The 14,618-nt window shown below is 44.8% G+C and overlaps 1 protein-coding gene across 10 annotated transcripts in view; it reads right to left on the reverse strand.

Annotated features, from left to right (window-relative positions):
• The window catches only part of TJP1 (tight junction protein 1), a 216,182-nt gene that overhangs the window by 76,144 nt on the left and 125,420 nt on the right, over positions 1 to 14,618 (reverse strand). The window contains exon 1 of one of the 10 annotated variants that reach the window (XM_075431501.1): positions 2,209 to 2,557. The exons of the other annotated variants lie outside the window; for them this stretch is intronic. Within the exon in view, the coding sequence (XP_075287616.1) occupies positions 2,209 to 2,241 (33 nt within the window). The 5' untranslated portion in view covers positions 2,242 to 2,557. Of the gene's footprint in view, positions 1 to 2,208; positions 2,558 to 14,618 lie in introns of those variants that run through there. 10 annotated transcript variants of the gene reach the window in all.

Genomic DNA, 14,618 nt, shown 5'->3' on the forward strand with positions numbered 1-14,618 from the left:
ATTTATAATCCACCCCATCTACAACTATTTAAACTATATGAATAGTAGCTCAGGAACCAACGGCTGAAGTAGAAATAACACTACCCATTTATCGAAAGCATTTATGTTTTTGACAAGGAAACTCGTACAAACTATATGCATAAATTCTAGTCTCTAAAGATATTTCCGTGATCAAGATAAAAAAGGTAAGAAATAACTTTGATAAAACACTATTACGGACTAAGAATTTACACTGAAGAGGTTACACGACATAGCATATTGAGGAGAGGGAGGGGGAATTTATATTTCAAATACCTGATTTTCATAAAATCTGAAAGTATACCAGTGAAGAGTTAACCCGAGGGAGACTATATTTTGCAACATTCTTAAATTAATATACCTTTCAATATAGTTAGTTTGGCTGATACTGTATGCACGTATACATGCTCAAAAAGCCAATTTAATATGACCACGATCTGGAAGGAGTTTCAAATAACTGCTATGGTAAGATACAACTTCCAATTTTACACCAGGCTACAGTCAAAATAGCTAATACTTCGGTATTTAAAAAAAAAAAAAAAATTATTTTTTTTTTAAGACTGCGCACGCACATGTGGAAGGTAGTACTTCACCACCACCTCACAACATAGCTATATTTTAAGAGAGTATTCTGAACTGGATGTGGGAACCTTGCACCTCGATTTTATACAAGAGAAAATCTGCAAAATTCAAGTTGATGCAATTTCTTACAATTCCTCACATGGCAGAATTCTAACACAACAGTGTTCTTTTTAGAAGCAAAGACAACATTTATCTTCAAGTCTTGCTTGTTGTTAACACAAATGAATTTGAACAGGGGGGAAAAGTACACTTCATCTGCCTCTGCAGGTAGGTGATACCACCATTTTGAAATACTACCCAAAATAAGTTACTTCGCCAACTGGATGCATTTATTTTTTAAATGTGTGCACATATGCATTAAAACCTAACAAAAGATCTCTGAAAACATACTTTGAAAGGGGTACGCAACTCAGTAGGCCAACACTGGCATCTAAGTTTTTTAAATTGCACTTGTGAAGGCTGAAGTTGCCTTGAATACACGTTGAAAATAAAACCAAGACTTCAGAGTTGATAAAATCGCCACAGCTAACAACATCTGACAACTAGTAAGTTTACCAGTAACTTCGTATTTCAAGCAACCTGAGGTTTTTCAGCAGTAATGTAATAAGGTGCGTATCTTGCTTCAGCCTGCAGAACATCGCGTCTGAGTAAGCGCATACCAGCAAGTGACATCAGACCGAAACCACATAGTTTCACTCGGGAGCAGCCACCACCAAGCCGAGCTCCGGCAACACCGGCTCACATACGCTGGGAACGCGCCACGCTGAAGCCGGGGCAGCGACTCGGGAGCCACAGCTAAAGAGCAGTTCGAAATTTAAATTCAAACTAGTTTCAAAGAGAGCCTTTAATTTCACACGAAGCAGAAACAACCTGTTGAGCGCTCCCAACTCCGCCCCTGCGCCCCGGGCCGGCCCCGCGTTACTGGCGGCCGCGGCAGGGCGGGGTACGCGCCCGCCGCGCGCACCTGCGCCACCGACACCCACGGCGCAGGGGGAGGGCCGGCCCCAGGGACCGCCGCCCCACGCCAGCGGCGACCCTGCCGCCCTGCGGTGCCGGCCTCCCCCGGTGGAGCCTTCCCCGACCGCCGCCCGGCTCCGAGCCCGGAACAACGGGGCACGGCCCGCGCCCAGCGCCCCTGCACCGCCGCCGGGGGCTGCGCCGGGAGGCCGGGCCCGCCTCATGCGAGCGCGCCCGGGGGGCCCGGCGCTCCCCGCCCGCCAGCCGGGCGCCGCCGCACGCCCAACAGGTGGGCAAGTAGGCGGGCGGGCCGGAGGGGCAGCGGCCCCGGGCCTGGGGGGCTGCGGGCCGCCTGCGCGCTCGCTCGGCGCGGCCGGCAGGCGGGAGGCTCGCTGGCCGCCCAGGGAAGGCGGCTGGGAGGCCCCGGCCCGGCTCGCCTCGCCCACCCTCTCAGGCCGAGCGGCCCCCCGGCTGCCCGTGCCCCCGGGCCGGGCGAGAGAAGCCGCGGCCGGCGGGGTAGGGGCTCGGTGGGGCACAGGCTCCCCGGCGCGACAAGCAGCTGCGAGGCGGCGCCGCCACCGAAACCGCGCCGGGGGGACGGCAGGGATTAAAGCGGGGAGGGAGTGCCGCCGCCCCGGGGCCGAGCCTTACCTTAGTGGAAGCCGCCGCGGCCCTGGCAGACATTTTGTTTCCTCCTCTCCCCCGGAGTAGGACGAGTGTGTGTGTGCGTGCCTGCAACTACTCGGGCTGGGGGAGATAAACTCACCGTCGCCCGCGCCTCACGCAGCTGCCCGAATAAACATCCCAGGGCGCGGGTGGGGGAGGAGGAAGAGGAGGGCGGCGGGGAAGGGGCGGGGACGAGGGAGGAGGGAAGAAGAAAGGGGAAGGGGAGCGGAGCGGAGGCTCAAGTTTGATGAAACTCCGGTCTCTCTCCGGCGGCCAGCGACGCCTGGCACCCCGCCGCGGGGCCGGGGCCCGCCGAGCCCTCCCGGGGTGCCGCCGCTGGGGCGCGGAGGGTGGGAGCGGCGCCGCTGCCCTCTGCCCGCCCGGCCGCCGCGTGCCGCTCCCCCCGCGCAGCCACTGACGTGTCTGACTGCCGGCGCGGCCCATCCTGCCCGCGGGGGGAGCGCCCCGCCACCGCCTTCCCCCTCGCCCGGCCGCCGGGCCCGACCCCCCCTCACCCCCGACGGCGGCGGCGCGGCGGAGCGGCCGCTTCTGGGCCCGCCGCCCCCGCCGGGCCCCTTGGCACGGGGACGCCCGCAGGCCTCGCCCGCCGCCGGGCTCCCCCGCGCGATGGTCGGGGCGGCGGGCACCGGCGGCGGGGGCCGGGCGGCCGCCGGCCCGCCGCAGCCTATGGGAGCGCGGGGGGCGGTTTGAAACGCGGGGAGCACCCGGCCCGACCGCCCGCACTCGGCGGCACCCCCCGCGCCCTCGTTCCTTCGGGGCCCGGCGGGCCCTCGGCCGCAGCCCGGGGCGCGCGAACCCGCGCCTCGCGTCCTCGCGCTGCCGACGGCCCCGTTTGTTCCTGGATCCGCGCAGCAGAGACGCGACAGGAACAGCCCGTGAGGCGGGTTCGGTGCCAGGCGCCGACTGCCCAGCGCCCGCTGTCCTACAGTACCGCGAACCGCCGCCCGCCGCTTTGGGAATAACCTTTTCCAACCATTTTAGGCGAAGGGGTTTTAGTGTCTTTCCAGAGGAGGTATTTACTTAAGCACTAAGAGAATCACCACCAACATTTTCTTCCATTGAGAAAACGGCTCCCCGAAGACGTTACCTTACTTTTGGAAGGGGCTGCCTACCCCATGCAGGATGGGGCTCTGTCTGAAAATGGAGCTGGCGCTGGGACTCGGCTTCACTGCGGCAGGACGGCTCGTGCCACTGGAAGCCGGGCGCGTGCTCCCAAGTTCTGTAGGACCAAGTCCTGAGTTAACCAAACCACTTCCAGAAGAATCACCCACCAACGTGCCTCGAACCTCAATGAAAAGATGGCGCGCTCTGTGTATTAGCCACCTCACTGTGGTCCATAGTTAATTATGCTAATTTACTCTTTAAATATTAAACTAGAGGAAGAGTTCCATGACTGATCAGGTACATCAGCTTCCAGTGAAAGGAGAGTAGGTAAGAACAAATCCCAGACCGAAACTGGAGTATTTTGCACTCGCTTCACAAACGCTGCCCAAGGCAGAGATGGCCGTAAAAGCCATGGTGGCTCTTGCAGTTTACTTTTCATGTGCTACATGCAATCTTCAGAAGTACTTAACTTGTTAAAAAGAGGCAATCATTCAATGATCCAAATCACTCCTCTACCAAGAAACACCCTGCCCAAAGCTACTGCACGAGTTTTACATTTGTTCTCCTTTAAAAATAAACAAATTCATATTCCAGGAAATAGCTGAAGCAAATTCCCAAGGCAGCCGTCCGAAATCAGGGGGGAAGGGCCAAGTCCTCCACCATGGTGCGGAGCACACAGCACTGCAGGGCAGAGTAAGCACGCTGGGACCTTCTCCTCGGAGCAAACAGTGCCAGCCCTCTGCCTCCTACATACCAGGATAGCCTCAAAGCTCCAGTACCCGCCAGCCTTGGTCAGCCCCATCCCCAACCTTCTGGCCCTGGCCACTCCCGGAGCGCCCAAACAGGATGCCTTCTCCCCCCGCACCCCGCAGAGCCGCAGCGGCTGTGCGAGCGCAGGAGGGGCTCATCCCCACGGGAGTTCTCCGGTGTGGCCGTACGGCCCTCTGCCAAAGCTCCTCTGCTGGCCTCTGCCATGAAAACACTACTGCAGAGTTTTTATTTGTTAATCGCTAGACGTAACTAAGACTCAGATTTTTTTCTTAAACCTATCTACACATGCAGAAGGCAGAATGTGTCATTTTTTATGCCTGCATGCTTCACTGCCAGAGTCTACGGGTACTGACCGGAGCAGGCAGGAAGGAAAAGGCTGAGGTCACAACAGGAAGGAGGTGGAAGATTTCAAGGTATGGAGACGGACAAAAGAAATTCAGGGGAGGGTGACCTGATAAAGAGTAGGGTAAAGTAATTCCTCCCCTTCATCTGCCCCCCCCCCCCCCCCCCCCCCCCCCCGTGAATAAGAACGGTTCTGGGGAGGGTGGGCAATGCCTGCAGGCTGGGGAGGAGGACAGGCTGGGAACAAAGATGACAGACCATAAAACAAGGTGTGGAATACGGCAGGGGAATGCATGAAAGAGGACTGCCGGCATGCAAACACAGAGAGGTGGAAATTGATCCCTAAAATAAGGGAAGAAGGACCACGGGAAAGAAAAGTAGTTATTCAGGTATTGGAGAAAGATGGGGAACAAATAAAAACCTGAAAGAAAAATATTAAGCAAAGTTCCAACAAAGACGGCGGTGCCGTTTTTGTATGATCTTACACTGGATGAGAAAATGTCATCCATCCATACACTGAATTTGACAACGAAAGAGACTATTTAACAAGGAAGGAATTCTATCTAGGGGTTTGAAACATCTGGCAGTGGATATAAAATGATCACAGATGATCTCTCGCCAGTCTGGGAGAGGACATACATAACTCTTTTGACCCACAGAGACTAATGGGATCCCTTCCTCCCTTTCCTTCCTTCTTTTCTCTCAATTTCTTTTTCCTTTTTTCCTGATTTTTTTCTTTATTCCTTCCTTTCCTTCCCTCCCCATCTCCCTTCTCCTTCTTTCCAACAGTTGTTTAGAACTCCATCTCTACTCTTGATAGAAATTAGAGGAGCTAGAAATGCCATCTTATTCTAGTAGCATTGGCAAAATGCATGTATTTGTTGGTAGATACAAATTATTTTAACAAATGTTTTTGCTTGTTTTTAAACAAAGCAATAGCAGGACTATTTCCTGTCCTTTCAGTTCTTCCTTTAGGAGAACTTTTGCATCTCTTCATTAATAAACTGCTCATAAGCAAAGCTACCATCAACAGGACTGAAAACACCAAATCAACTGTTGATCAAATGTTCGTCGAATCAACCTAACATAACTATATTAAAATTGAAAGAAACCTTGAATGATACTCCTATTTAACCTTTTTTTTAATCCTTAATAAAGTATTACAAAATTCATCTCTGAAATGAGAAAGTTATATTTTTTAAGACTGTTGGGATTCCAGTGTATTCATGTATTCCCTTTAAAAAGGCTTTAAGGAAATAGAAAATGTCTACGTGTATATATATACACATATCGATACGTAGCGAGATATATACACATCAGTGTTTATACATATATATACGCCATACATATATATAGTACATTCAGTCAGATACAGAAATATACCAAGCCCCATCTGTTAGCTGAAGGATCAGAATTTTAAATCATATTCCTGATACTGCCCTTTTAGGTCCTGAAAACGGGTTGGCTGCCTCATCTTCAGAGAGAAAACTGTCTTAAAAGTCAACAGATGAAGAAAAGCAAGTGCTTTACACATCCTTTAAATAACAGCTACTGGCAGATGTCTAAAAAAAGGACTATTATATTTTCTTGGTAGGAAACCTAAAAATAAAACTACTATTTAATCAGTATAGTTCCAAACCATAACCCCTAAACTGAGTCAAAGGAAGGACAATCAGATGTGTGAATCCTTCTCTCTAACTGAAGGCATGTGTAGCCGTTACACTGCAAGAACAGGAAGTCTACTCTCTACTTTGTGTTGATTTAACTTTTTAAGAAAAGTTTTGACCACTTGAAGACGGGGAACAAGGAAACTGCGGAACCGCAGCCACTATAGAGACAACTTCCTGTGGGTTTTGTGGCGTGTGTGCCTCAGAAAGAGAACAATTCATGTAAGATCTTTCAGAGGTATCAGATGGTTTTGGTGCCCTATGAGGTAGTCTTGGGATACTTAGCTATAAATGTGCCTATATGTTATCAATGATGTCAAGCAGTTTAGTTGATTTTGTACATTCTGTATTTATAATTGCCACATGATTTCAGCATTTCATGAATGAAGAAAGAAGGGGAGGAAAAAATCAGAATTCACCATGTAAACCACAAGAGAAGAAAGTATCTGTTTCCACCTCAAGAAGTAAGAAAGTGGCTCAAAGAAAGCTGTGGGAAATTATTGTCCTTAAAATTACACAGAATTTCAGTGTCTTGCCGAATCAAGTCCCTAGGGAAAAAATTAATGTAGTAATGATGTCTAGTAATGATTCTTGTCTTCCTCCCACTTGCCTGCAGTTAAAGCTTGCTTCCTATATCTACTTCGTCTTTAAAAGGGTGTGTACTGCTGCAGGTGCCTCTTCTAAAAACACTGCATATAATTGCTCAATATACAGTCAATAGAGTCTTCCAGTAACTCTGTGCCTCTCACGTATTGGAACTGGTAGACAAAGACAGAATCCCAAACATCTGTATTTTACCTCACATTAATAGGTTCAAGCATACACCTCAGGTATACACCAGAGGCTGGATATGCCCTGAATGGGAATAAACCCAACCTGTTTTGCCAGTCAGCCTGTCTTAAACTTCTGCTGTTCTAAACTCATTGTTCTTTGTTTAACACCTTATAAAAAAAAGTACTAGGTTTAGCATAGTGCAAGGTTTTTCTGTTCAGTCAGAATATCACTTCAATTTTTAAGCAAATGGCAAATGTACAAATAGAATTAAAAGTAGGTTGCAGTAGCAAAGCAAGATTATTTTCAGCCTTAAAATACTTAAATAATTTCTTACTGTAGAGCTGAAGAGTAGTCTCTTTGGTTATTATTTTGGGATACCCTTGTAAAAAGAAGCTCTTGTCTCCTTGGTTTAGATCAGGTCTTAGAGAATCTTTGTCATCTGTATAATTATGTGTAGTGACAAAATCTGAGATCGCTATTGAAGAAAATGTTATCCATGAGTTTTAATCTTGGTTCATGACAGCAGAGCTGATTTATTACAGAAGTGTTACGTAGAACTATTCTACTTTCCATCTCAGACAGACGTTTTGTGAATGTGACTGTATATTTAAATGCACTGCAGCTGATCGAGGCTGATTTTATGAAATGCTTCCCCATAAGTAGCCACTGGATGTCAAAATGCCAGATATTCTGAATTGTTCTACTTTCTCCAGGTAGAGAGGGGACAGTAAAAATACTCAAAGTCAGCTGGGAAACTTAAGCAGGCGTACATTCACTGCTGATGTGGTTCCAGTCCGATAAACAGTAACACCACAGACAAGTACCACACATGCTCCACTGATCTACAATTCTTATTTGTCATATTTTGCTTTCAGAGAGCATGACTAGCAGTTCATCCTTAACAATGCTTGCCCAGACAACAAGCAACATGTACCAAAGATTAACTGCACAGGTAACTTTGATAAGTAAAAGTGAAGAACAAATGCACATCAGGATAAAGATCTTCGTTACTTACAAATTGTAAGTATTTTGGAAAGGCAGCCCAGGGACAGCTTAATAAAATTTATTGATTTAATTATGTTGCTGGCAAACAACTCTGTATTCAAAACCAGAAATTTTCCAGGAACTCTTGCAGAAGATACAAAGTGTCACAACTGTTCTCTGAAACCCAAACAGAAATCCCCGTGTGTAAGGACGAATGAAGCTGGGGAGGAAAGGGGGTTGCAGAGGTGTGGCTTTCCAACCCAGATAGTTTTGAAACGTGAGATCACTTCTCCAGTTTCTTGAGCACAAATATATCGGTTGCAACAAGCCCGGCAGCAAATTATCATGACTTGTTGTTAATGAGCATGGCATGCATATAGAACATGAAAATATGTACTGAAAATTGTTGTATTCAACACAAAAACACATACTGAAAATTGTTACACTGCTAACAAAGTTCATAGATAATACCGCAAAAGTGTGAGCTCATTTGCTTTTTAGTTCTTCATGTAAGACTTTACTGCGTAATTACAGAAACTTAAAAACTTAAATTACTGAAATTTATAAACTATAATCCATTTTTATTTCCACTCAGCTTTTGACTTTTAGAATCTCAAGATTTATTTTTACCCTCTAGCCTTTCTTATTACAACTGGTACAAGACTCCATCTATTCTTTTAAAATTCACATGCACCAGTCCATCAAGTCAAGGGACTGACGATGTACTTAAAAGTAGGAACATCAGATTACACTCAGTAATTCCAGTGTAATCTTTACCTTAGTTGGTAGCTCTGTCCTAGTAGCACCTGCTTTGTAAGAGTGATTTCAGTAAGGTTTAGAGAAGGTAAGGGGATTAAGCTCCTGACAGTCACACCCATAGGGTTACGAACCCTTTCCATTTTAGTATTTGCTTTTGTTTCTACCTCCAGATATTAAAAAAAAGTTAAAAGAAAAGTACTTTAAAAGGAACACAGTATGTGTCAGTGGAAGAAACTCAAGTTATCTTATTTCTACCCCCTACAGCTTTTTTAACTATATATTGTTGGATGATTATATTGCACAGTGGTGTCACCACTGGTTTGCAATGGTTTTGTTGGGGCTCCTTTTCAAAATTATTATCATTCAAAAATATATTAAGCCCGAGACATGAATGTGTCAGGTATTATTTTGCTATAAAATACTACAGTAGAACACAGTTGCATGAGTTTTAATTCCGTGTTGCCACAACTCAGCCTCCACCCTCCACAGATCTCATTTAATACAAATTCACTGAGCATGACAGAATTCCCATCTTAAGAGTGCTTTTCAGTCACTTCTAGTCTGTAGCAACTAAGGAGACATCTGGTTATCTGCGATATTACATACTCTGTTTTACCTGTGTCTGCAATCAATAGCAGAATTTAACTCCCAGGGACAACATGTGGTTTCGCATTATGCCCTGGTGGAGTATTTAATCTGTAGCTGTTACAGCGTGGTTAATATTAATCTTTTCAATTATACAAATAAAACTCATAATAAGTTTTTAAAATAAGTTTAAAAGTTTTCATTTTATCTAATAGTTTCAAGATGGCAGTACACAAGAGAGGGTAACAGAACAGAAAATGCTTAGTGCGGGAGGATATTGCATTATTTCCTGAGCTGTTGTTGTCAGGAAAGAAAAAGTATGTCACGAATTGGCTTTGGGGCTTTGCTGTGTCACAGAACATGAAATCAGTGGGCAATATACACTAATGTGATGGAAGCCCCGCATTCTTCTGATGTTACTTGACCACTCATTTCTGCTCTTGCACTCTGTCACCACCTCCATAGCTGCATCAGGCTAACTCTCTATGGGGATAACTAAAGTGACACTCGTTAAAAAATTATCCTTGTAGCACAGAGGCAGGAATAAGTGGCCAAAGATGGGGACTTTTTACGCTGGATTTACTGACAAAGATAACATGATTATGTATCTACACTTACATACCATTTACCTACACTTCCAGCACGTAGATCTCCCCAGTTGCACATTTCCAAACTCGTGGACAAAAGGCATCCTCTGCCTTACAGGGGTAAAGCACCCGTACTTCAGCTGAGCTAAGATTCCTTGCACTCCTTGGATAATTGCATTGTATTTTTCAAGTGGTCCTGTTCAGATATGCCGCCATGCATGTGCACAAAATCCTTAGGTGCGCCTTTTTTTTTTTTTTTTTTTTAGTTTGGAGATTTATGTAGTATTGGCTGTATATAGACTCAGTGAAACCAGCTGTCACTGAATCACTCCCTTAGAAGACACGTATGCTTTTTACATTTGGTCCCATTAACTGCAACCTCTAATACATTTTCAGTAGGGTATTTCTTAGAAATCACTAAATATGATTTTAGTTCAAGATTTACAAAATCAAGTTTTGATCACAGAGTAATATTGCATATGTTTAACACAGTAAACAAGAGGTTCAAATAGATGAGAAGTGCTATATGAGCAACTTTGTTATGAGTCATCACACTCCTTATACCAATACAGAGTTCAAACTTCCCTTATTTCTCTCTGTTGATTAGATTCAGTCCAGCTCTCTAGGCATTTATACTGCAAACAGATCTGTAAACTGATGTCCATTTGCCAAACCAGAAGTTCTTCAGAGGAACTCACAGGTGGCATGTGTCTCCAGGAAGGGCGAGCTCAATTCTGATCTTAGCTGAGCGCTGCTGGTTAAAACTGGTTGTGCATTTGCTTAGTCAGAAAACATTAGCATTTGAGAAGATAAACACATGTGACTAAGGGTGTACCTTTACTTAAACTCCAACTTTGAATCTGAGAAATATGCAGTCAGAAGTTTTCCTGACTCTGCTGCACCATCAGAGAAACCTTCCTTGTTGTGTAGGATCACATGCCACAACCTACATTACAGTGATGCCAAGAAACTCTAAGCAGAATGATGCTTTAATCTAGCTAAACATATACAGACGGTACAGAAAGATTCAAAGTAAAAATACTTACCATGTAAAGCTAGCAGGGAAGATGCGGTATTTACCACAGTTGGATGAGTGTTTCTCATATTTTATATTTCTACATCCTTAGGTAGCATAGGCTTCACAGGAAAGTGCACATTATATCAATTTCATTAGCTAAATCTTTTCTTTACACATCTGTCAGTTCAATCCAGTGTGCAAGCTGAAAAACTGTAATTGCCGTATCTTTTTTTAAATGTGTGAGATTTTAATACTTGTGAAAAGCACTAACGCAAGAGCCTAGGGACTGAAATGCTTCTTGTTTTCAGAGCAGGTAAAGCAAGGACAAGCACTGAAGCAAGTTTCCTTGCAAAGCCCAGTCAGTGTGGCTGTTTTCAGTCCCTCGATCCCTTTGCCTGGAAGCTTGTCCGTTATTTCCAATGCTATGCTTTGGTCTAATAAAAGATACAGCTTGTCCCCATAAATCTTGCTCCCTAACTAGCAAGTCTCTCTGAAAGCCTTTTCAAACTGAAGAAGCCAATGTTGCCAAGTGTGAGAACCTTCATGAGTCATATAATACTTACTTCTGTATTCTTTTAAGATGAGTAAAAATTACAATTGACAACAAGATGCTTGATACTGAAGTGATTTATACAGCTTCTTATGATAAATGCAACAAGTGTTTTGAAAAAGGTCTTACACAGATACTTTATTTAGACTTACTTTCCCATACTTTTCAAAAGCTTCTCATTAGAAGGGGCAGACCTCAAAACAGACTTTTTTTTTTTTTTTTGTCTCCCAAAGACCTGATTATAAATACAAAGGTTGAAATAAGCCCTGTGACTACTTCCTGGCTATATGTCATGCTGACATTTCTCAGAACATCAAATACATACACTGATACTTTTTAGACATGTGTTGCTGGACAAATAGATTTCATACTACTTCTAAATGTTTCTATCAGGGTAGCCGTATTCTATATTCACAACTGGGCATCTTGTTGTTTTCTGAACAATATATGCCAAGATCATGCCAAAAACAGAGCAAGCCTAGCTTCTTAAGTCACCACAGAAAGCATCCAGAAACATTTTACTACAAGAAACTAATTTTTTGTACACTCGTCTTGCAGTGTGGAACAATTTTTCTTTCCAGCCTACTTCTTTCCATTTCTATAACTGCGCCAGGGCCCTGGCTGCACTATTAGGCCTTAATGGCCCTGACAAATTGATTATGAAGATAATTAATCGTTTATCTTTAAAAGCCCTGTAATCTGGAGTCAGCAATGGGGGTTGACAGAGATTTACATGGAAGAGGGGAGAAGGGGAGGTGGAGGCCTTTTTTCCCCATGAACACCAGAGTAGTTGCCATAACTCACATGAAACCTCCTCTCTCTCGGGTCCCTGGACAGAGCTGCATCACGAGCCCACTCATTATTCTTGGCACAGAAATAAATTAGAGGGGTAATCACTGAATGCTTAGATCATTTGGGAAAATCAGTGAAATAATCTCTACCTACATAAGCATATTCAACAAGGATTACAAATCATGTATGATGTTTATTAGATCTGCAAAGGCACGGGATAATACAGCAGTAATGTTGCCCTCATTATATTAAAAACAACAAATAAATTCTGAGCTTTGCAAAATCTTTGCTCATATATATGCAGGGTCAGCTTTACCCATGCATGGTCATGAAAGGCCTAGAGACAAGGGCGTGAACAGTGATGCCTCCTTCCAGCCGCGCAAGCCCCGTCTTGTACAACCTGCTAGTGAGAGGCAGAAGGGCAAAAAAGTGCATGCATCTCCAGAACATGCCACTGTGTGAGTACTTGACCATGCTACAACGCAAGTAGTGAGATCTTATCAAAACGTGATTTCATGTCATGACTCAATCTGGATGGTAAGCACGTGAACGTTGTTACTTGAATTATAACCTTTTTAATTAAAATTCCATTATGCATCATATTTCATTTAAAAATTCGTATTTTGCTTCTAAGTGAACAGATTGTGTAACTGAAGGATATCTATAGCATAGCCTTCTTCGTGCCACTGCAAAAATAATGCCAGTGGTCTCAAGGATAAGTTAACTGAGGTCTCCCAAATGTATGTGTTACATATGCAGACAAACTACTTCTTGATTTTTCATTAAAACAATTATGTCGTGTCTTCCTGCCTTCACTGAAAAGGCAAATACAGAACTTACAGGACCCTCCTCTAACTTCCCTTCCAAAAGCTGCGTCATGAGTCAACAGTGAAGATGGCCAGTGCTCCACTGATACACTACTGCGTGGTAGTCAGGGACAGAGAAAGGAACCATCTCAGTGAGGAGGGCACCTGGGTACAATCTGCTTTACCTGTATTCGTATTATTCTTTAGACAGTATGAAACGTAGTATTCTACAGCACCAGCATGTTCTCTGTTTATAGAGATGGTTCTTGTATTTGAAACTGAAATTCATTCAGCTAACCTATGCATTCCTTTATTAAAAGGCCCTTTGAATACAAGGAAACAGAGATGCTTTACAAAGTCATGCATCTGAAGTTGTCTGGGAGTAATTTCTTTGTTTATTCAGCGTATGCAGCCAGCCGTGGGCTGCACCCCCTTAAACAAACAGTCCCGCTGTGCTGTCAGGGGGATTCATCCGAGAGACCGAGGGTGACAGTTCTGGTGTGCACCAAGTCTGCGGTGACTAGGGAAAAGGCAGCTTCCACCTCTGCAGAAGGACTCCCCCAGGCCCCCCGAGCGCGCGGGTGGGAGGACGCAGCGACCAGCGCTCTGCCTCTGAAGGCACCTTGCCCACACCGACCTGCGCGCTCCCTTGGCCACGCTCCATCTGCACGCCACAGCCCTCTTCCCCCGGGCAGAGCTTCTGCCGTGGAAACCTTCTTCAGACTCCGGAGGGGCCTGGCTCCCTGCACTGCCAGTATTTTTAGAAATGACCCTGTTGCTGCCATGTATTACAAATGAAACAAACGCACCATTACATAACATTATTGCAATTATATTGCAGTCTTTGCTCAGAGAGACGGAAGCAGAGCAGCTACTAAGATTCTGCCACATTAAGGGGCAGAGGACAGCATGCAGCTGGACACCGAGAGCACTGTACCTTGCATAAAAACAGAGGTGTAACAGAGTACTTGGGTTGAGGATATCCCCTTACTCCATCAAAAAGTTATGCATGTATAAATCTTGAATGACTTGCAGCATGAAAACAAATTGCTGGGCCGCCAGCTGAGATTTCAACTCATTTTGAGCCTCTAATTATGCTTGAACAGCTCTTGAAAACACAGAAATCTGTTTCTGACTGCATAACAAAGCATGGAATGGGCAAGACAAATATTGTAGTAACTTTCATAAGCAATCCAATAGTTATCATAGAAACTGTCCTCTGCCCCTTCTCCTCTCTGGAGAAGTCAATATTGATTATGAAAACTTCTCAAATAATACGATGCTCCAGAAATTGACCATTTTTTTCCCTATTTTTAGCATTTATTTCAATATCTAAAAAAAAAATTAGTGATCTTATCTTTCTATTTCCATGCTCTGCTGTGTGGCAGAAGTATTTAACAGACATACTTTGATGTATGCACAGATGCACAGACAGATAATTTTCTTCTGAACAAACTTGTTTCTGTAAATATAAATGCAATGCAAACATAACTGGCACAGTCCTGTCTGTGGTAACAGCTGTGATTAAATAATACCTGCTTCTGTTGTCAGAGATGTTTATTAGCCTCCACTTTGCAACGAAAGGGCAAACAACTGGACTACACCCACATTTTATCAGCAGCAGGATACAGATGT

The sequence above is a fragment of the Opisthocomus hoazin genome, chromosome 10, assembly GCF_030867145.1.
Source record: "Opisthocomus hoazin isolate bOpiHoa1 chromosome 10, bOpiHoa1.hap1, whole genome shotgun sequence".
Classification (NCBI taxonomy): domain Eukaryota; kingdom Metazoa; phylum Chordata; class Aves; order Opisthocomiformes; family Opisthocomidae; genus Opisthocomus; species Opisthocomus hoazin.